Source organism: Sinohyriopsis cumingii, chromosome 18, assembly GCF_028554795.1.
Source record: "Sinohyriopsis cumingii isolate HCF-2022 chromosome 18, ASM2855479v2, whole genome shotgun sequence".
NCBI lineage: Eukaryota > Metazoa > Mollusca > Bivalvia > Unionida > Unionidae > Sinohyriopsis > Sinohyriopsis cumingii.
The window spans coordinates 95,884,995-95,901,601 of NC_142978.1; the positions used below are offsets into that span (position 1 = coordinate 95,884,995).

At 32.8% G+C, this 16,607-nt stretch overlaps 1 protein-coding gene across 1 annotated transcript in view; it reads left to right on the plus strand.

The window, feature by feature from the left end:
- LOC149777536 (uncharacterized) overlaps positions 1–16,607 on the plus strand; it is an 85,182-nt gene that overhangs the window by 54,938 nt on the left and 13,637 nt on the right. Inside the window, exons 10-17 of the mRNA XM_089941401.1 lie at positions 2,700–2,818; positions 5,852–5,981; positions 6,765–6,896; positions 9,857–10,141; positions 10,840–11,052; positions 11,443–11,589; positions 12,856–12,962; positions 15,805–15,926. Of these exons, the coding sequence (XP_089797527.1) occupies positions 2,700–2,818; positions 5,852–5,981; positions 6,765–6,896; positions 9,857–10,141; positions 10,840–11,052; positions 11,443–11,589; positions 12,856–12,962; positions 15,805–15,926 (1,255 nt within the window). The remainder of the gene's footprint in view (positions 1–2,699; positions 2,819–5,851; positions 5,982–6,764; positions 6,897–9,856; positions 10,142–10,839; positions 11,053–11,442; positions 11,590–12,855; positions 12,963–15,804; positions 15,927–16,607) is intronic.

Here is a 16,607-nt window from a genome sequence, read left to right on the forward strand (position 1 = left end):
TGGAAAACTTTCAAAGATATCAGTGATACCTGAATTATTTATTTATATGAAGGAATAAAGATCGCAAAGAGCTAAAGAATTTCAGCTTTTATAGCGGAAAGATAGCGGTTTTGCTAATCCTGTACTATCATCTTGTGTAAATCGATGGTAAGACATGCGAATTACCTCATATTGAAAGAATGTTATGTGTCTTTTAATCATACTGTAATTTGTTTAAACAAATACATCTGAGGCAGCTCTTTATATTCCTTTGCACATACATTTCTAGGAAATCCGAATTCGTCTTAGATGTATATCATATGATGCGTTAACAAAATATGTTTGAAAATCTAATTGAATTCATCAGTTCGCTTTTTCTTTGAAGCCCAAAGGAATCAGACCGTTCGAATTACTAATATTGCGAAAACATTCGGGCGAATCAGGATAACCTTATAAAATGAATTATTTCGATTAAAACACCCACCTGCTACAAGGTTATAAGGCTACCCATTATGAAAAGTGATTACCCGTTAATGACTTTAGATCGAGTGATTCTAAGTAATTGTATTTTGTTTCTATCAATTACTTAGAGGAGAAGATACAGTTCTTTAGTTAACGTATATCAGTTCATCCATTTAAAGCACACCCAATAACGTGTTTAAATGCACCTGATATAAACGGATCATTCCTTCCAATTTATCTTGGATTAAATATCTAATTTCCCAAACAGTAATAGTGTATCTTGCAGTTTCGTTATTCTGCGATATTATTAATTATTATTTTAAGGTGTTCCAATCAATCGGCGAAGTTACAAGGTGATTCAATTGACTCTAACCATATATAATAAAATTAACACGAAAAATATATGAACTTTTGGAAAAGAGGTTGTTTCTTCTTTTTTTTTTGGGGGGGGGGGGAACTACTTTATCTTTCAGTGTTATTGCACGTTGACATCTTGGATCATGCTTGAACGATTCCAGGTCAACGTACTAGGTCTGCGAAGTCCCAAATCCTTAATGCAGGCCATGATGTTTAACTAGCCTCGCACTTAAAAGTTATTCTCGTGAAATAAGCACTTAAAATGTTTGAATTGCAATGCGGCAAATCAAACATAACTTTGCTGTTAAGACATTTCCATCACTGGAATATGCCTAGAACATTGTGATATTTCAATACAGATATACTTCAATACAGATCGAAGCAATAAGGCACAAAATAGCAAATTTAATGAAGATCGAACATATTCTAACCAATGAAGCGCAAAATCAAAGGTTATCAAACAATAAATATCATTAGACGTTCAATCAAGTAAACTATTGTTTAATTGGCGCGTTCTTGTCTATTCATTGTTTGATTTGTTTATCTTATTGGATTCAGTTTTGTAGCTGCCCTTGACAAATACTGAATGAGAGTCCAAACCACTTAGGCTAGTTAGAATCCTTCTCTGATTGTTACATATGACCAAATCAATGTTCCTGAAAGGACCGTTATATTATTTTTATTGCGTTTACTTGCTAGCAGTTGCTTTTTATATTATAATATACTCTTACAGGGGGAGTGGATGCGGGAGCTTGGTGGGAAGGATTAGTGCTAACATTCAGACTTTATCACCCTGCGGTGGAGTATGTATCCTACCTAAATATTCATTATGTGTATATACATTTGCATGCTCTTTATGTAAATAAAAGTAGATTGTGCATATGTATATACAGTCTGAATGTTTTGTATGTACCTTATGTACGTATATAATGTATGTATGCATGCATGTATACAGTCAGGCATTGCATTGATAGCATGATCGAACTCATGATAACACGGTATTTTAAATACAAATAATGTTTATGTAAACTACATTTATTAGTCGGTTCTAAACAAGGAATGAAATTTTCGTTTTAAGGACTAAATGACATTGTTTTATATAGTCATCACATATTAATCAATTCTGTACTTTCTAGAAAATGAGTTTTAAAAATGAAATACCAATGTGTTGAATAAACAACATCAGATAGTCAATTGGCTAAAGGGTTTGAAGTATCAATGTTACAGACAAAGTACCTTTATTTTATATAAACAAGTCATTAAACAAATTAGGTACAATATTTGAAATGTAGTTTTTAAAGACAAAATACCAATATATTTTATTAACTAATGTTACTTATTCATGCTCTCCACGGTTTGCTATGTCAGTTTTACAAGCAATATACTACTGTTTTCTTTAAATTACAGGTATCAGTCAATTATATACAGAGCTTAAAAAGTCATTCTAAAAAGAAAATATAAATGTTCTATATAAACTATATTTGTCTGTCGTGTATGTGTTGTGCAGTTTGTGAAAGGTCAGTTTTAATAACAAAATATCTTTTTTTTATATTTTAAACAAATATAAAATACCAATATTTTATATAATCAACAGTTATTAGTCAGTTTTGATTATATATGTCAGTTTCAAATAAAAAATTCTAGTGTTTTATATAAGCTACATTTATAAGTTATTTCTCTGAAGGGTTTGAAATGTCGGTTTTGAAATGAAAATATAAATATTTTCTATAAACTGCATTAGCTAGTCAATTTTGTGTTTGATTTTTCCGTGTTAATGGACATATACCAATAATTGATACAGACTATATTTATTCGTAAATTTTGTACAGTGTTTGAAATGTCAGTTTTAAAGAAAATATGTCAATGTTGTTTATATACATTACATTTATTATTCTCTACAGTCAGAATTGACATAGAGAAACATAGAAAAGCTCCCTCACAGCAAATTACGTCAACATATGGGAGGAAGGAGAGAAAGAGATTCGATGGGAAGACCAGGCATTTACATTTAAACAAAGAAGTGAGCAATAAGTGCAACAAATGTTTATTGCCATCTGCAATATTAAGGCGTTAGAATATTTCCAGAAACGACAATGTGCTCTAATAACATATTGATTGCAAAATAAGCTCATGTGTTCGAGATTGAACAGATCATTAAACAATCTGGTTAGTCTTTATAACAAAATAGTATTATTAACCTGGTGTTGTTCTTGATGTCACTAATGCATGCAGTCATGGATTTTATTTTTGTTATTATTTTTAGGCTGCTGCTGCTCACGAGATTGGACACATGTTAGGTCTACATCATGAACAAAACAATGCGAATAGGGATTCAAGTATACGAATTAACTGGGACAATATAAACCCAGGTAAGTTAACATATTTATACCGACTATACAAATACGGATCATACATTTTATATACGGATATTAGGAACACAATAATATTGTTAAATACGTTTAAATCGAATGATTAAAATATCTAGTACTTTCAATTTTCTTTGAAATGAGAACTCTTTCATTAATCTGTTTGGGTACATGTTCAATATATTTCATTGCGATGGTCCGAAAATAAAATGTTAAAGTAACATAAGCATTAAAACAGAAAACAAAAAATATTTTAGTTTGTATCATTTTAATTCAGTTGAACATAATATCAATTCATTTCTCAATCAATCAATACGTTATGTATGCCTTCTTATTTTTTTTATAAATATATTTCTTTTCACGTTTATAAAGGTGTAACATGTACAGTTTTGGATTAGAAGAAGCATGTTGATATTGTTCCCATTATGTTGTTCTCTGCTTTTCTACCGATACCTAGTTTCGTACGTTCACAAGCTCGAGGTTTGGACAAACTTAGCAGAATTATTATCTTCGATTTCTTAATATGAATTATACATTATTTTGTCACCTATAAGATAGTCTGATCTTACGACATAGTCATTGATGGCATGATTTTGACCGTTCCTACGACAGAGAAAGGTTTGCCGACAAAGGGCGAAAACAATAAAACGTTAAACTTCTATGACATATATCCCTCTAGGACGCGCTGCCTTATGGCTTCTGTAAGGGACTCCAGACAAATGAGAGATGGATCGACTCCTACCATTAGAGTCGGCAAAGTTGGATTGTCCTGACAATGAAAACTACTCCAATTTCCACGAAATTAAATAATCTAGTTGAGATCTTTTGTTAATTACCAAATCTAAAAAAAAACAATCTTTAGAAAATACATCAAGAAACAGGAAAACTCTTCTGCTTTTTTATACTGAAATGATGACATGTATCACACTCGTCTTAGTGTAGCTGGCATTGCAGTATTGAATTGATAGCAGAAACTGAAATATGGGGTATACATCCTTTGGAATAAATTTTATTAAGATGTCTATACAAAAATAAGTATTACTATAAAAGCTTTCTAGCTGCACGCTCCTTTTTTGTGCTAGGAAATTAAAAAATAATAGTAACCAGGAAAATATCTTTGCTTTAAGCGGATTTTTGCTTAAAGTGAATTATAACGCCAGGAAAGAAATGTGCAGAACAAGTTGCAGGGAAAAATTCTTCAATATATAGCAGCATTTCATAAGTACAGTAATATGACCTAACTTCATATAAAGTGTGTTCAATGTGTATATATGTAGCTGATGAACGTCTATTATCATCAATATTATAAGATGGGCCCAGTTTCATTGAATACCTCAAATTGTTTTCTAAGGTTGCGAATTCTACAAAAGAGTTTATGCTATGTTTGAAAATATGAGTTCTTGATAAATGCTCAGATCGTTTTTTTAAGGATAGAAAGACTCAGATGAGTACAATTTTAAACTTACAAGAATTGTTTTATCCATGATAACACACACAGAGAAATATAAAGTTTTTTGTGAATTTAGATTTTTAAGGCAGTTTTAGCAATTTTCCAGGCTTATCCCTACGATGTGTATAGTGTGGCAGATTAAAGTGATGTCTAGCGCTGGGGCATCATGCCGCAGACATGTAGCATGATGTCCCGCCCAGTCACATTATCCTTAAACCAGGCCGACCAGTCCTAACATTAACCTGTTAATGCTGAGCTCCTAGCCCGGCAGCTGTTAGGCCCATTTTTATAAGTCTTTGATATGACTCAGAATGGGTACGAATCCACGACCTCTTGCAACCAGAACGGACACTCTGACCACTGTAACCACTAGGCCACCTGAGCTGTATATATATATATATATATATATATATATATATATATATATATATATATATATATATATATATATATATATATGACATCTTTTTCAGATTATAGGAGCCAATTTGTAAAATCATCTGGAAAAAACATGTACTCGTTTGACTATGACCATAATTCAATTATGCATTACGGACTTTGGGTAAGTTAAGAAATTATTCCAATTACATATATACTAAGTATGTAAATAAGGCTCCAATCGTTTTAATTACAATTGTATTAACACTGTGTAAAGTATAGTATCCATATCTAACCAACATGTCAAATAAGCATGGAAGATTAAGAATTAAGTGTCTTAATCGAACAAAAGAATATGTATGCCCTAACAGACACGTATGTATTATGAACGTTATGTTTATATAAATTGAAGAGATTAATGAGAATCGCATGAGGAGTTGTATCTTGTTTGATTCTCAGCGGTATACTTACTGAGTTGGAAACAAAACCAACAAATAAAGATTATGTATCTTTTTCCTTATAATTTATGTCTGTTTCTTCGTAAAGGAGAATAACGTTAATTCAGAAACTTTTACTTCGTTAGCAACTCTGTAATTAAGGTTTTATATATAAAAAAAATAAAAAAACCAATATTAGCAAAACAAAATAGTTGCACCACAAGCTAAAATCATCTTTCGATAATATTCTCTTTGGAGCCAATTCAACCCATAAAGTCTAGCTTTTTCAAAGTATGTTACTGTTTAAACTGAGACAGCATTCTAGCAGACGGATACTTTCAAACGTAAGTTTTTAATCCTTTTAATGACAGAATTTCACCTGTTCCATTAAATTCATAACTCTTGCATTTTCCTCTCCTAAGGACTTTAATTCTAATGGACAACGAGTCATGACTGTACTTGACAACAGATTGGAGTACTTGGTCAACGAAAAATATAACACTGACTACTTTTATGCAGCCTATGAGGTTCAGTTGCCACTGAAACTCAATGGTAAGAATTATATAAGGATGTTATTAAATACTGATCCAATAATCTTGTGCCGGTTACAGGTTTTATCAGTAGTAGTAAATCACATTTGTTATAGCATATGTTTCTGTGCGGATGCATACAACTTTTTTTATATTACAAAAACTAACGTTTTGTAGAAAATTATTTAAAAGAAAGTTTAAATCAATTCACTAGAAGACATATTTGTAAAAAGGAATTTCTATTTCGTAAAACAGATTTCAAAATACCATTTTCCTCCATAATGGATTGAACCAGAAACCTTATGAATTTTCGAGTTTGAACTATAAAACATCGTATCTTAACATAATTAGCTTGTATATGAGAATTGAAAGTATTGAAAAATTGGACATCAAACTTGGGACCAAGATCTATAGCATAAGTGGTTTCTAGTATTCAATTTATTTCGTTTGTAGTTACTTTATAGTAAATGAATTTGACCCTAAGGAGTTTTCTGGAAATAAAAGAAAACTTTCACTGTGTCCTAATACATTAAAGCTTACGTCGCTGCGTTGACGCTATAAGGAATTATTTAAATACTCTCTAACAGGATTTGCATCATCCAAAACGTACTTATGGTTAGTGGATAAGAGTGCAGAAATTTTCAGCATTGGTAATTTATGGGCAGTTGCAAATGTCTTACAGAGGACGTAGGAAGGTACTATCATAAATACATTCCACTGAAGAACAGTAGAATTTTTTTAAACCAAAATATTATATATCGTCAACCTGTTTTAAATGTTGTCTTTTTACACTATTGTTGTCCAGAAACCATTTGCCAGAATTTCACATTAAAATGCCATAACGCTGGGTACCTGAGTTTCGTCTACGGAAAATGTCAGTGCCGCTGTCCGTTTGCGTTGAATCCTGAGGATGGTTGCCAGACTCTGGAATCTAACAGTAAGATACTCTTCAGCAATTTGTGTGGAAACACTACCGGAAAATATTTTTAAAGTTAGTATATTTCCTATACAAGCGACGTGGCCTCAGTAGATTCAGTTGATTCATAATGGTCTACAGATTCGTATCTTGCCATATCAATAAATATTGAAACAATGGAAACTTGTGATATGCTACTATATGGTGAGTTTGATTCGTTTTTTGCAAAATTAATCAGTGATTTCGGCCTCAATTTGCAGAGAATTGAATTAAGAACCCCGCAATATTTGTAGTTCATGTTTAGTCTTATTATTATGTTCTAAGCAGTAATTATGAAAAATAATTCAAAGTATTTTCAATTTAACTATCAGACTAACGCAGTTTGGTATACAAGTCAATCTTCTGTTTAGCCGAAAGATAATATATTGTAAGGTTAGCATTTACTCATATAGTATAGTACCAATGATTTATATTTAATTATAGTTGCCTTTAGCGAAGAAAGGAAGTATCCAAAATCTGTGGGAACGCCCTCTTCATTTAAATGTATTGTCCATTTTGATGTCCTGACATGAAATATATAAATACTTCTGAAGGCAACACATTTCTGTCCTACTATCATTTTTAACTGATGAACTGAAAATGAAGAAAGATTTTCTGCATAATATTTTTTCATGAAATTGTTGTCCTATAACGATATTGTGCATACCAAGTACAACTATCGGGGTTTAGCTCTTGAATTTATATATGTATGTTGCAAAATAATTATAATTTAAGATGTGTCTTTAAAGAGCAATGTTTTGTGTTGCGGTTAAATTAGTTTGCCGTTAAAATGTTTGGTTCACCAAATGACAACATATTGACGAAATATTAAAAGTCTCAGGTATGCAAATGGCCAATAGCTTCTTCAGATCAAATTTCATATTTTCAAAAGTACCTACTTATTAAGATCTTATCAATTGTTTCATGTGGAACGAAACATATTGACATTTTAATTAAAGTCAGAGTTAACCTTTATGAGTTGATCGTCAACATTTATTGAATATATGTCAATCTGTTCTTTGATAGAAAGCATATCAATCAGTAATCTCTGATAAGTGTTTATATAATGCACGGATATGCTCTTCCAGAAATGTTTAAGCACATATTAAACATAAGTCAGCACATGCAATTTATTATGGTACTAGCAGCTCCCTAGCTTGGTGCTTAGCACTATGAGGTTACTGATAGCACTGATCCACCTGTTGTCAAGATAATATGACTAGGTGAGACATGACGCTAAGTGTCTGCTGCATGATGATCCATTGCGTGACATCACAAAAAACTGCCTAACTTCAGACATCGTAGCGATATGATTGACAAATAATGTTAAAACTACGTTAAAAATCAAATCAATGACACTCAATATTTTAACTGTTTACCTTTTGTATTAAAGGAAATATTGTATTTGTTTTCTTTTCAAATCTTTTAAGTCTTCGTTCTTTCTGATACTTAGTGTAACACCACATCATTGTGATTATCTCTCTGCCTCATTTGTCTACCTGTCTGTCTCTCTGTCTGTCTCTTTATATATATATATATATATATATATATATATATATATATATATATATATATATATATATATATATATATATATATATTAATGTTCCCTTGAATACCCTCAGAGACAGACACACGAAACTTTCAGCATTTCCTAATGTTAAGTTCAACTGTAGATTTCTTTCTTACAATATTTTCAAAATATGCTGTCTGGCATAAAACATCTTTTAAGACTTAGGCTACAAGGATTACTTTATCACTGAACATTCAGCAAATTCAAGATGTATATCTGAGATTCACAATTATAGAAATATCCACATAAAGTCATAAAATAATCTCGCTGATATCTTTTTCCTTTCGATTAATTATAGTTCTGATACAAATTTAAAATAATTTTCAAACTATCAGAAATCTTAGACTGAGCACAACTAGTGAACAATGTAGTAAACTAGGCTTTGGTCATGCTTGGAAGAAGAAACAACTCCGTGAATACTCATATATATCTTGACAACAATCTGGCCAGTGCTAAGCCTAACCTCTTAATGCTGTACACACTGGCATATAGCTGTCAGTACTATTTTTATAAGTCTTTGGTATGACTCGGACAGGGTTCGATCATGAGACCTTCCTCATTCGAGTCCGACGCTGTAACCACTAGGCTACAGGAGAGGTCCAGGTCTAAAAGGAACTTATAGTCATGAGAAATAAATCCAAAATAATCCTACTTGATCTATCACAAGTCCAAATTAGTTCCAAACGGATTCCAGTTGCATATACATTATAAAACTGAATGTGCTTGTTTTCTCGAATATTCCAATTTACCATGGTCTGGAATGTGCTAATATACCAATGAACAGGAATATGGCTATACTTTAACAGTCTTCATGTAGCACGGCATTATAATCCAAAAGGTTCAAAAATAAATCTACAATAATTCTAAAAAATTGATTTAGCATTATAGTACTAATCAGCACTTTGTTATTAATTATAAAAAATTTAATCCACCAAAATTAAAACGTGAACAAAAGAAGACTGATTATATTTCATATGTTAGTAAATGGATGAAAAGCTAATGCACAATAATAAAACCATACTATACGTAAGGTTCCTTTCTAAAAGTTTCAATATTGACCACAAGATTAGGAAATTCCAAGAGAAAAACTAATCATCTACATTCAGATTCAAATAAACATGTTTACCTCCAATAACATTGATATGAAATGTAATATACAATAAGAGAGAAATATCTGCTATGTACTATGTTGTCCGCAAAATAAATGTCATGGGTCAGTGATATACGAATATTTCGATGGCGTTAGTGCACTTCATGTATAAAACCTAGTTTTAGCAAGCTAACTTTAACGTTACCGTTTTGTACTTCAATATTTCCTGGAATACGAGACCAGTGAAGCTCAAAAATAGAACTGAACATGCACTTTCAGGTCAAGATTTGTCCTGGCCAAATGCTTCGTTTGCTTTCCTGAAGCCGATCCAAGGATGCCCAGAGGGATTTACGTCCGGGTCAGTAAAGCGCTATAAAGATCACAAGGGCCTTGTCAGTACCGTGACGAGTAATTTTCATGCTGCAGGGGAATATACAAATCTCGCCTTTGTTAAGGAGGAATTTTGTGTCAAGGGCACAACATTCAAAAGCAGTCAATCAAACCCAACTCAGTGGAGTCCGGGGGACTACTGTATTCTCCGAAAGGGAGGGAAGTGTCCACAAGGTATCATTCTGCTTCCTCTCTTAGTATATGCTTACTTATTTAAATCAGCCGTTAATGAGAATGTACTAAATCCCAACAATGTATAGAAAACCATAACCCTATTCATTACTAGACTTTTAGTCTGTTATATTACTCAAGTTACATATCTTTGTTAAGACTGCTTTCAGTAATAATTGTAAATGTTGAAAATAAACTCAAATGTTCCAATGTGTAAAGTAATTGTGATTCCTATTATTCAAGCCATTATATAACCATTTTGTCAAACATGAAAAATTGGAGACCTTGTAATAATAAATGCCGACGTACTAGGATCTTTAAAGACAAACTATTCGAAATGATTGCTAACTTCCTGGATGACATTCAGGGGTGTTGCCAATGTGATAAACAAACTTTTGGATAATGTACCAATTTTACCACATATAACGTTTTTGAGATTGCACCAACAAATTCAGGCTGATAGTATATAAATAGTTTTGTTCTCCAACACAATCATTAGTCAATTTTCGATGACATCTAGTATCTCAGTCTGGGTAAATTTTAATGTTTGGAACAAAAAGACACTGGAGCATTCGCATGATAAGAGTAAGGCATCTACGCACTCAGTTTGACGTAAATTAACCAGTGAACTAGCTTGCCAAGTGGACCATTATCACCAAACGCCACAAAATATGTAAATATTCAGTGTTGATTTTAACCAGGGTTTGAAGAGGGATCGATCCAGTTTGACGACTACGAGTTATATGGAAATACGACCACTTTTGGTGACCTTCCAGATGGAACGTATATAAGTGGAACGAAGTTTGAATTCTGTTGCCGAAACGACGGTGTCCATACCATACCAATCGAACTTCCAAAATCAGTACCTTTCACTTTGTATGTAGGAAAGAGTGGTTCGTGTCAAGAGGTGAAAGGTAAATATAGAGAGTTAGTCACTCACATAAAGATACATGCATGATGTGAGACATTTAGAAATAACACAGCTATAGAGATTTTGTTATTTTCTGGCTGATATATTGGACTAAACTCAATGTAAACGGGAGTTGCTAACACTTTAGCAGCTATTTTAGCATGAAAATATAATATATATAATAGGTTATAAATATCTACGTAGGAGGATTTTAAAAGGATTCAGTATATTACTAATGTAATTTTTTCAAACTCCAACAATTTTAGAACTGGTTGTATTCCCTTAATATCATCAAAGAAAGGCGGACCAGATCAGATTTTGTGGGCTAAATATAAACCTCTTGCATAATTGTTCAAGGATGGAAGCAGGCATTATGGCTTTTTCTTTTTTGCAGGAATGCGCGTTTACAAGGAAAGTTACAAGTTTTACAACACAGAGAATTCCAAAACCACTAGCCGAGTGAATTCGACCCCATTTATTGACAACAAATCGCCACGCATGTGGATCATCTTCTTTTGTTTTTATTATCCAGTGGATTACGGTAACGCAAGACTCATTCATGCACAGTGGCCATTCCTAATCTTCATTCTATAAACTCATGCATCCCATCCGCAACGTTCCCCGCTTCTGTTTAGCAGCTGATAGTACACTATTGCACCTCTTTTGCCAGAGCATTTGACCTATTCTTTCCTTTACTTCAGATATATTAGCCTACCTATTTGTTCCTATACTTCAGCTATATTAGCCTACCTAGTAGCACTCAAGTTGATCACCTGGTTACGGATTTCGTCTTTCCCTGTGCTCTTTCTCCTTTTGTTCCTCCTTCCTCTTCCTACATGTACTTGACGTATTCCAATCATGTCAGTCATGCCCCTATCAATATATCCGTCCTTCTCCATTCGCTCATATCCATTTTCTTGTCACACCTTGCTCTGATTATTTTCTTTACCTGCTCCCATTCCTCGTCTACGTTTTCAATATACGAAGTAGAATGAACTACAAATACAGGACACGTGTTCTATTACTCTGCATGTCTCTGTGATGTGATATTAAGTTGTCAGGATTTGCTTATAACTGCACTATATTTTAATAATATCTTAAATGAAGAGTAAAAGTGTATTCTTTTACTTTTGGTATGTATTAGTTTGTCTTTCATGAATGGTTAAATCGAAGAATTTATAACTGAAGTGTTTCAACAAAAAGATGTTCGAACATCATAAGGTCGTTGAGTTTGTTACTTATCCATTCACGAAATTACCTTTCCATGAAATGTTAGGTGTCGAAACAATTAGATTTTTGGCTTAACTGATACAAAATTCATTACATTGTTGTTGAAATTGTAAAAGATTGCTAAATACAATCGTCATTCATAGCTGTTAAGGATATACAATGCACTCGCTAGATTATTGACATATTCACTGAAAGTCTTTAGCTGCCATGTGTATATGGAACATAACGATATGCAAACGCTTTCTTTAAATGAAAACTTAACATGTTATCTGCACCGTAATTCAAATTTATCTTCTCGGAAATTAATCTGATTTATTTATTCGTGTACGGCCATATTGCCCTTGGTTAAGACTTTTTACCACTGTCAATAATGATTAACATGTATATCTTCTGTTCTATTCTTTTTGTCTCTCTCTCTCTCTGCCTGCCTCTATTAAAGTGTCAAAATTTGAATGAAACCTACCTCACAGAAGATCTCTTGACACATTATAAAAGATTCGTTCTTTATATCACTCTCAAACACTATAAATATATTCAAATTGGAATGAAGAAGTTAATCACATATCTCGTCTCTCAGGATGTGGAGGAATTTACAATATGTCTGCTGGCAACCCACTTACAGTACAGTCACCAAACTATCCGAACAACTACGAGAATTCAAAGAGATGTACTTGGATGTTTAAGGTAAGTTCAGGGCATATATATGACTTTATAAATGCAAACAAGAAGTAATGGAAAATGTATTTCAATATATTGTTATAAAAGCGCTCATGAAATGAGCGATTATTAGATTCTTGTCAATTAATTGTCGTAAAGATAAATATCAATACAAATAAAATTATTAAGTTTATCTCCTAATAGTTGTTTTCGAAATGCTTGAACGTTTTTCAGTTTTGATTCTTAGATAGGTAAATATCTATTACTTCATTCCATTTATGTGCAGTATGAAATGATTCTTATAAAAAAAATAGAATGGAGGCTACATACATGTCTCCGTGCACAGACTATTCAAACCAAAATGTTATCTAGTCCGGCTGCTATACAATATTAATTTGTTGGATACTATCATGATATCTGTTGCTGTAATAACCACTTTGTAATGTCGTTCTCTGAAGACTAATTTAAAAGACAATAACATCGACAACATGTACTTTTAAACTTGCAAAGATGGTACAATTGAAATGACGGTATCGAAATGTTCCTTATGATTTTGCAATGTTCGTCTGCTCTTTGAATTGTATATAAATTTTTGTTTGCTTTTCACATAACTTTTATTATGAGTTTTGAAGGATGACGGACTTTGACTGTAGTTATCATACAACTGTCGACTAGGAGGGTGATAAACATGGGGTACAATATATTTTGAGATGAACTCCAGGCTTATAAATGAATAGCATTTTCCTTTATTGTGCATTTCATAAACTTCACTCTGTGTTCTGTATCTGCCATCAAAACACTATTTTATTTGATAACCTGTATTTAATTTCTTATCAACAAAATATCATATGGACTCTTGTTGTCAAGCAAGGCTATTATTAGAAAAGCAGAGAAGACTGCTGTTTAGCAGAATAAGCGCAATGACAATGAGGAGAAATACCTCTTTTTAAGGCTGAATTTTTTTGTGTGCCGACTATACAAAATGGTAGCATGTCTGAGTTGTGTACCAATCTCATTCATCATATTTTAATTTTTAATATCTTAAGATTAATTTCAATTAGAAATGATTTAATGGCATGATCCCGATATGGGCATCTAATTGATCGGATAATATTGGTGTACTTTTCATTTGTTGATTTACAAATTATTTTGTCCGTCAGGGGCTCCGGTTAGTACGATAATAATATTACCTTGCATGAATGTTGGAAAATAAAGTATCGCTTTGAAGCAAAAAACATTGGGAATCTAAAAGGATTAGTTATGCTTGAAGATTACATGAGTTTATACTTAACAGAAAATGCATTCCATTATGGGCATTGAAATTTACCATTAGCAGATCATGATCGGGTTTTCTTTTTTCCGGTCTCTTTCTCTCTCTCTCTCTCTCTCTCTCTCTCTCTCTCTCTCTCTGTCTCTCTCTCTCTCTCTCTCTCTCTCTCAAATACACTGATGTTCAAAGCATAGTATGGACTTTAAGACTTTAAAGGTTAGGTATAAGGCTGACACACCTGAAGTTAGTTTTGTCCACTTTGTTTGGTGCATGTCCTGTCAAGGAAGAGGTGAGAGTATCCCATGCGTGGCCATCTGTGGCCAGTCGCTAAAAAGATGTCGCACTACCACATGAGCTAAGGATATCGTTATTGTCAGTAGACATGACGAATGAAACATCGTATGAATTATGGAGACATGAAACTATAGTCTGATATTACAAACCCGTTTGTTTATACGCCACCACCCCCACCGATTTAAATAATGGAAACCTTTAATGTGATAAAAAATTGCAAGGAACTTAGTCAATTCATTCATTGATTTATAGTTTCTAACCTGACTCTGAGTAGAGTGGCCCTAACTCCGTCATCATATGCGCGTTTCATGCTTAACGGAAGTTTTCAGTGTAATTGACGGACATACTCGGATCCATTTCCAGTTTCTGGACAAGTCCATTTTCAGCAAAGGAGTGTATCACGACCACAGATGTACATACATAAGTCGTCCGCTTCCGATATTTACAGTGTGGAATCAAGCAAAGGAACATAATGACAACTACAAATTTGCTTTCCATGTGGATTTAACAAGCTGTTTAATTTATATATTCATATATGCAGAGGGATATAATTCGAAATTCTCAAGGTTATATAACTTACGAAATTATTCAGCAGTTACCGAAGAGGATGAACTACGTCATTATGTTGTCTGATGACGGACCATGATTACTTGTTCACATTGTGTTCACTCTGAACAATGTAGCTACCTGATTACTGTTCATGCTTATTTATTCTATTATAGTACAAGTAATAATAACCTTCCTATTGGTCAATTTATATTTTCTCTCTATAAATAATATAGCACACAGCATATTAGTGAAAAATAGTCATTACAGTAGATTGCTTCTGTAGTGTGCTGGTCAAATGATTGCAGTAAAAGAAAGTGATGATTTTGCATTGAGGAAGGAAATATCACATTGACCTTTATCTGATAAGATAAAGGTGTAAGAAAGCAGAATAAATACATTTGCCTTTATTGACCAAAGTCATGCACAATAAACCCAATTTATTTTAACAAACTGGACTTGTCTTTTTTATTATGGCAGTAGAATGCAAGTGCTGTAACAAACTGTTCGCCTAAGACATTGAATATCACTGTATATGCTACGCAACTGTGTCTGCGGAAGCATCCTGTTCGGTCGTTGGCAAGGGTATGTGAAATATATCGGCTACAACATCATTCCGTTTATTTCCAAACGAAATATTAAAAATATAATGGTACAATATTAAGCAATAACAATAATCGAAAAAGAATGAAATTGGTTTAAAAAAGAAATTATTGTTAGCTTAGGGATATATGTGACTTTTTTATAAATATTTTACAGAGCCACAAGGGAACCAAGCTGCGCCTCAATTTCGATAACTTGGACATCAAAACGACACCGGACGGGTCATGTGAAGATATACTGGAGATACGACATACACTCCCCGGTCATAGAGGATTTAAGTAAGTATTGCAAATATTCTTTTAGAAGAGGAAAATCGAAATATTTCTGCTATATATTTGTCTTCGTCGTTTTCAAAGATATGTAGTTAAAAATGGACATGTGGATTTTACCCAAATGTTAATCTCAGCAACAACTTACTCAACCGAAATGGACTTTATAAACTTTATGACTTGGACAGATCTTGAATTGGGATTCTTATAATCTGCATGCATATGCAGTCAGCCCTATTTATGTATACATTGCAGTTTTTGCAGATTTATTGCTAAATAATACGGAAAGTACTTATGAATAACACTGTTTGTGAATAAAAATAAAAGAGTTGACTGATAAATTCAAACTTTTCGATTATCTAATATATATCTTAACTTAATTATAAATGAAGTTTTCCATGTCGTAGGTAACGAACCATTGAGCTTTAAATTTATTTCATTTCTTGGCTGAATCTTAGCAAAATATATTCTTATAGACTGTGTGATTCTCTATATCAAGAACGTCATATGTCTGCACAGATTACCTATATAAGGTTTATTGATGTATCTAAGGTTATCTTCTATCTTTCTTTTGTTTGTCGAATTTAACTGCTAATTGATCAACAACATGTCCGCCTTGTCAAATAACTTCGCAACTAAGAAACAATACAGTTTTTTAGTCGTGTTGCTAGTGGATAAGTTTAACACATC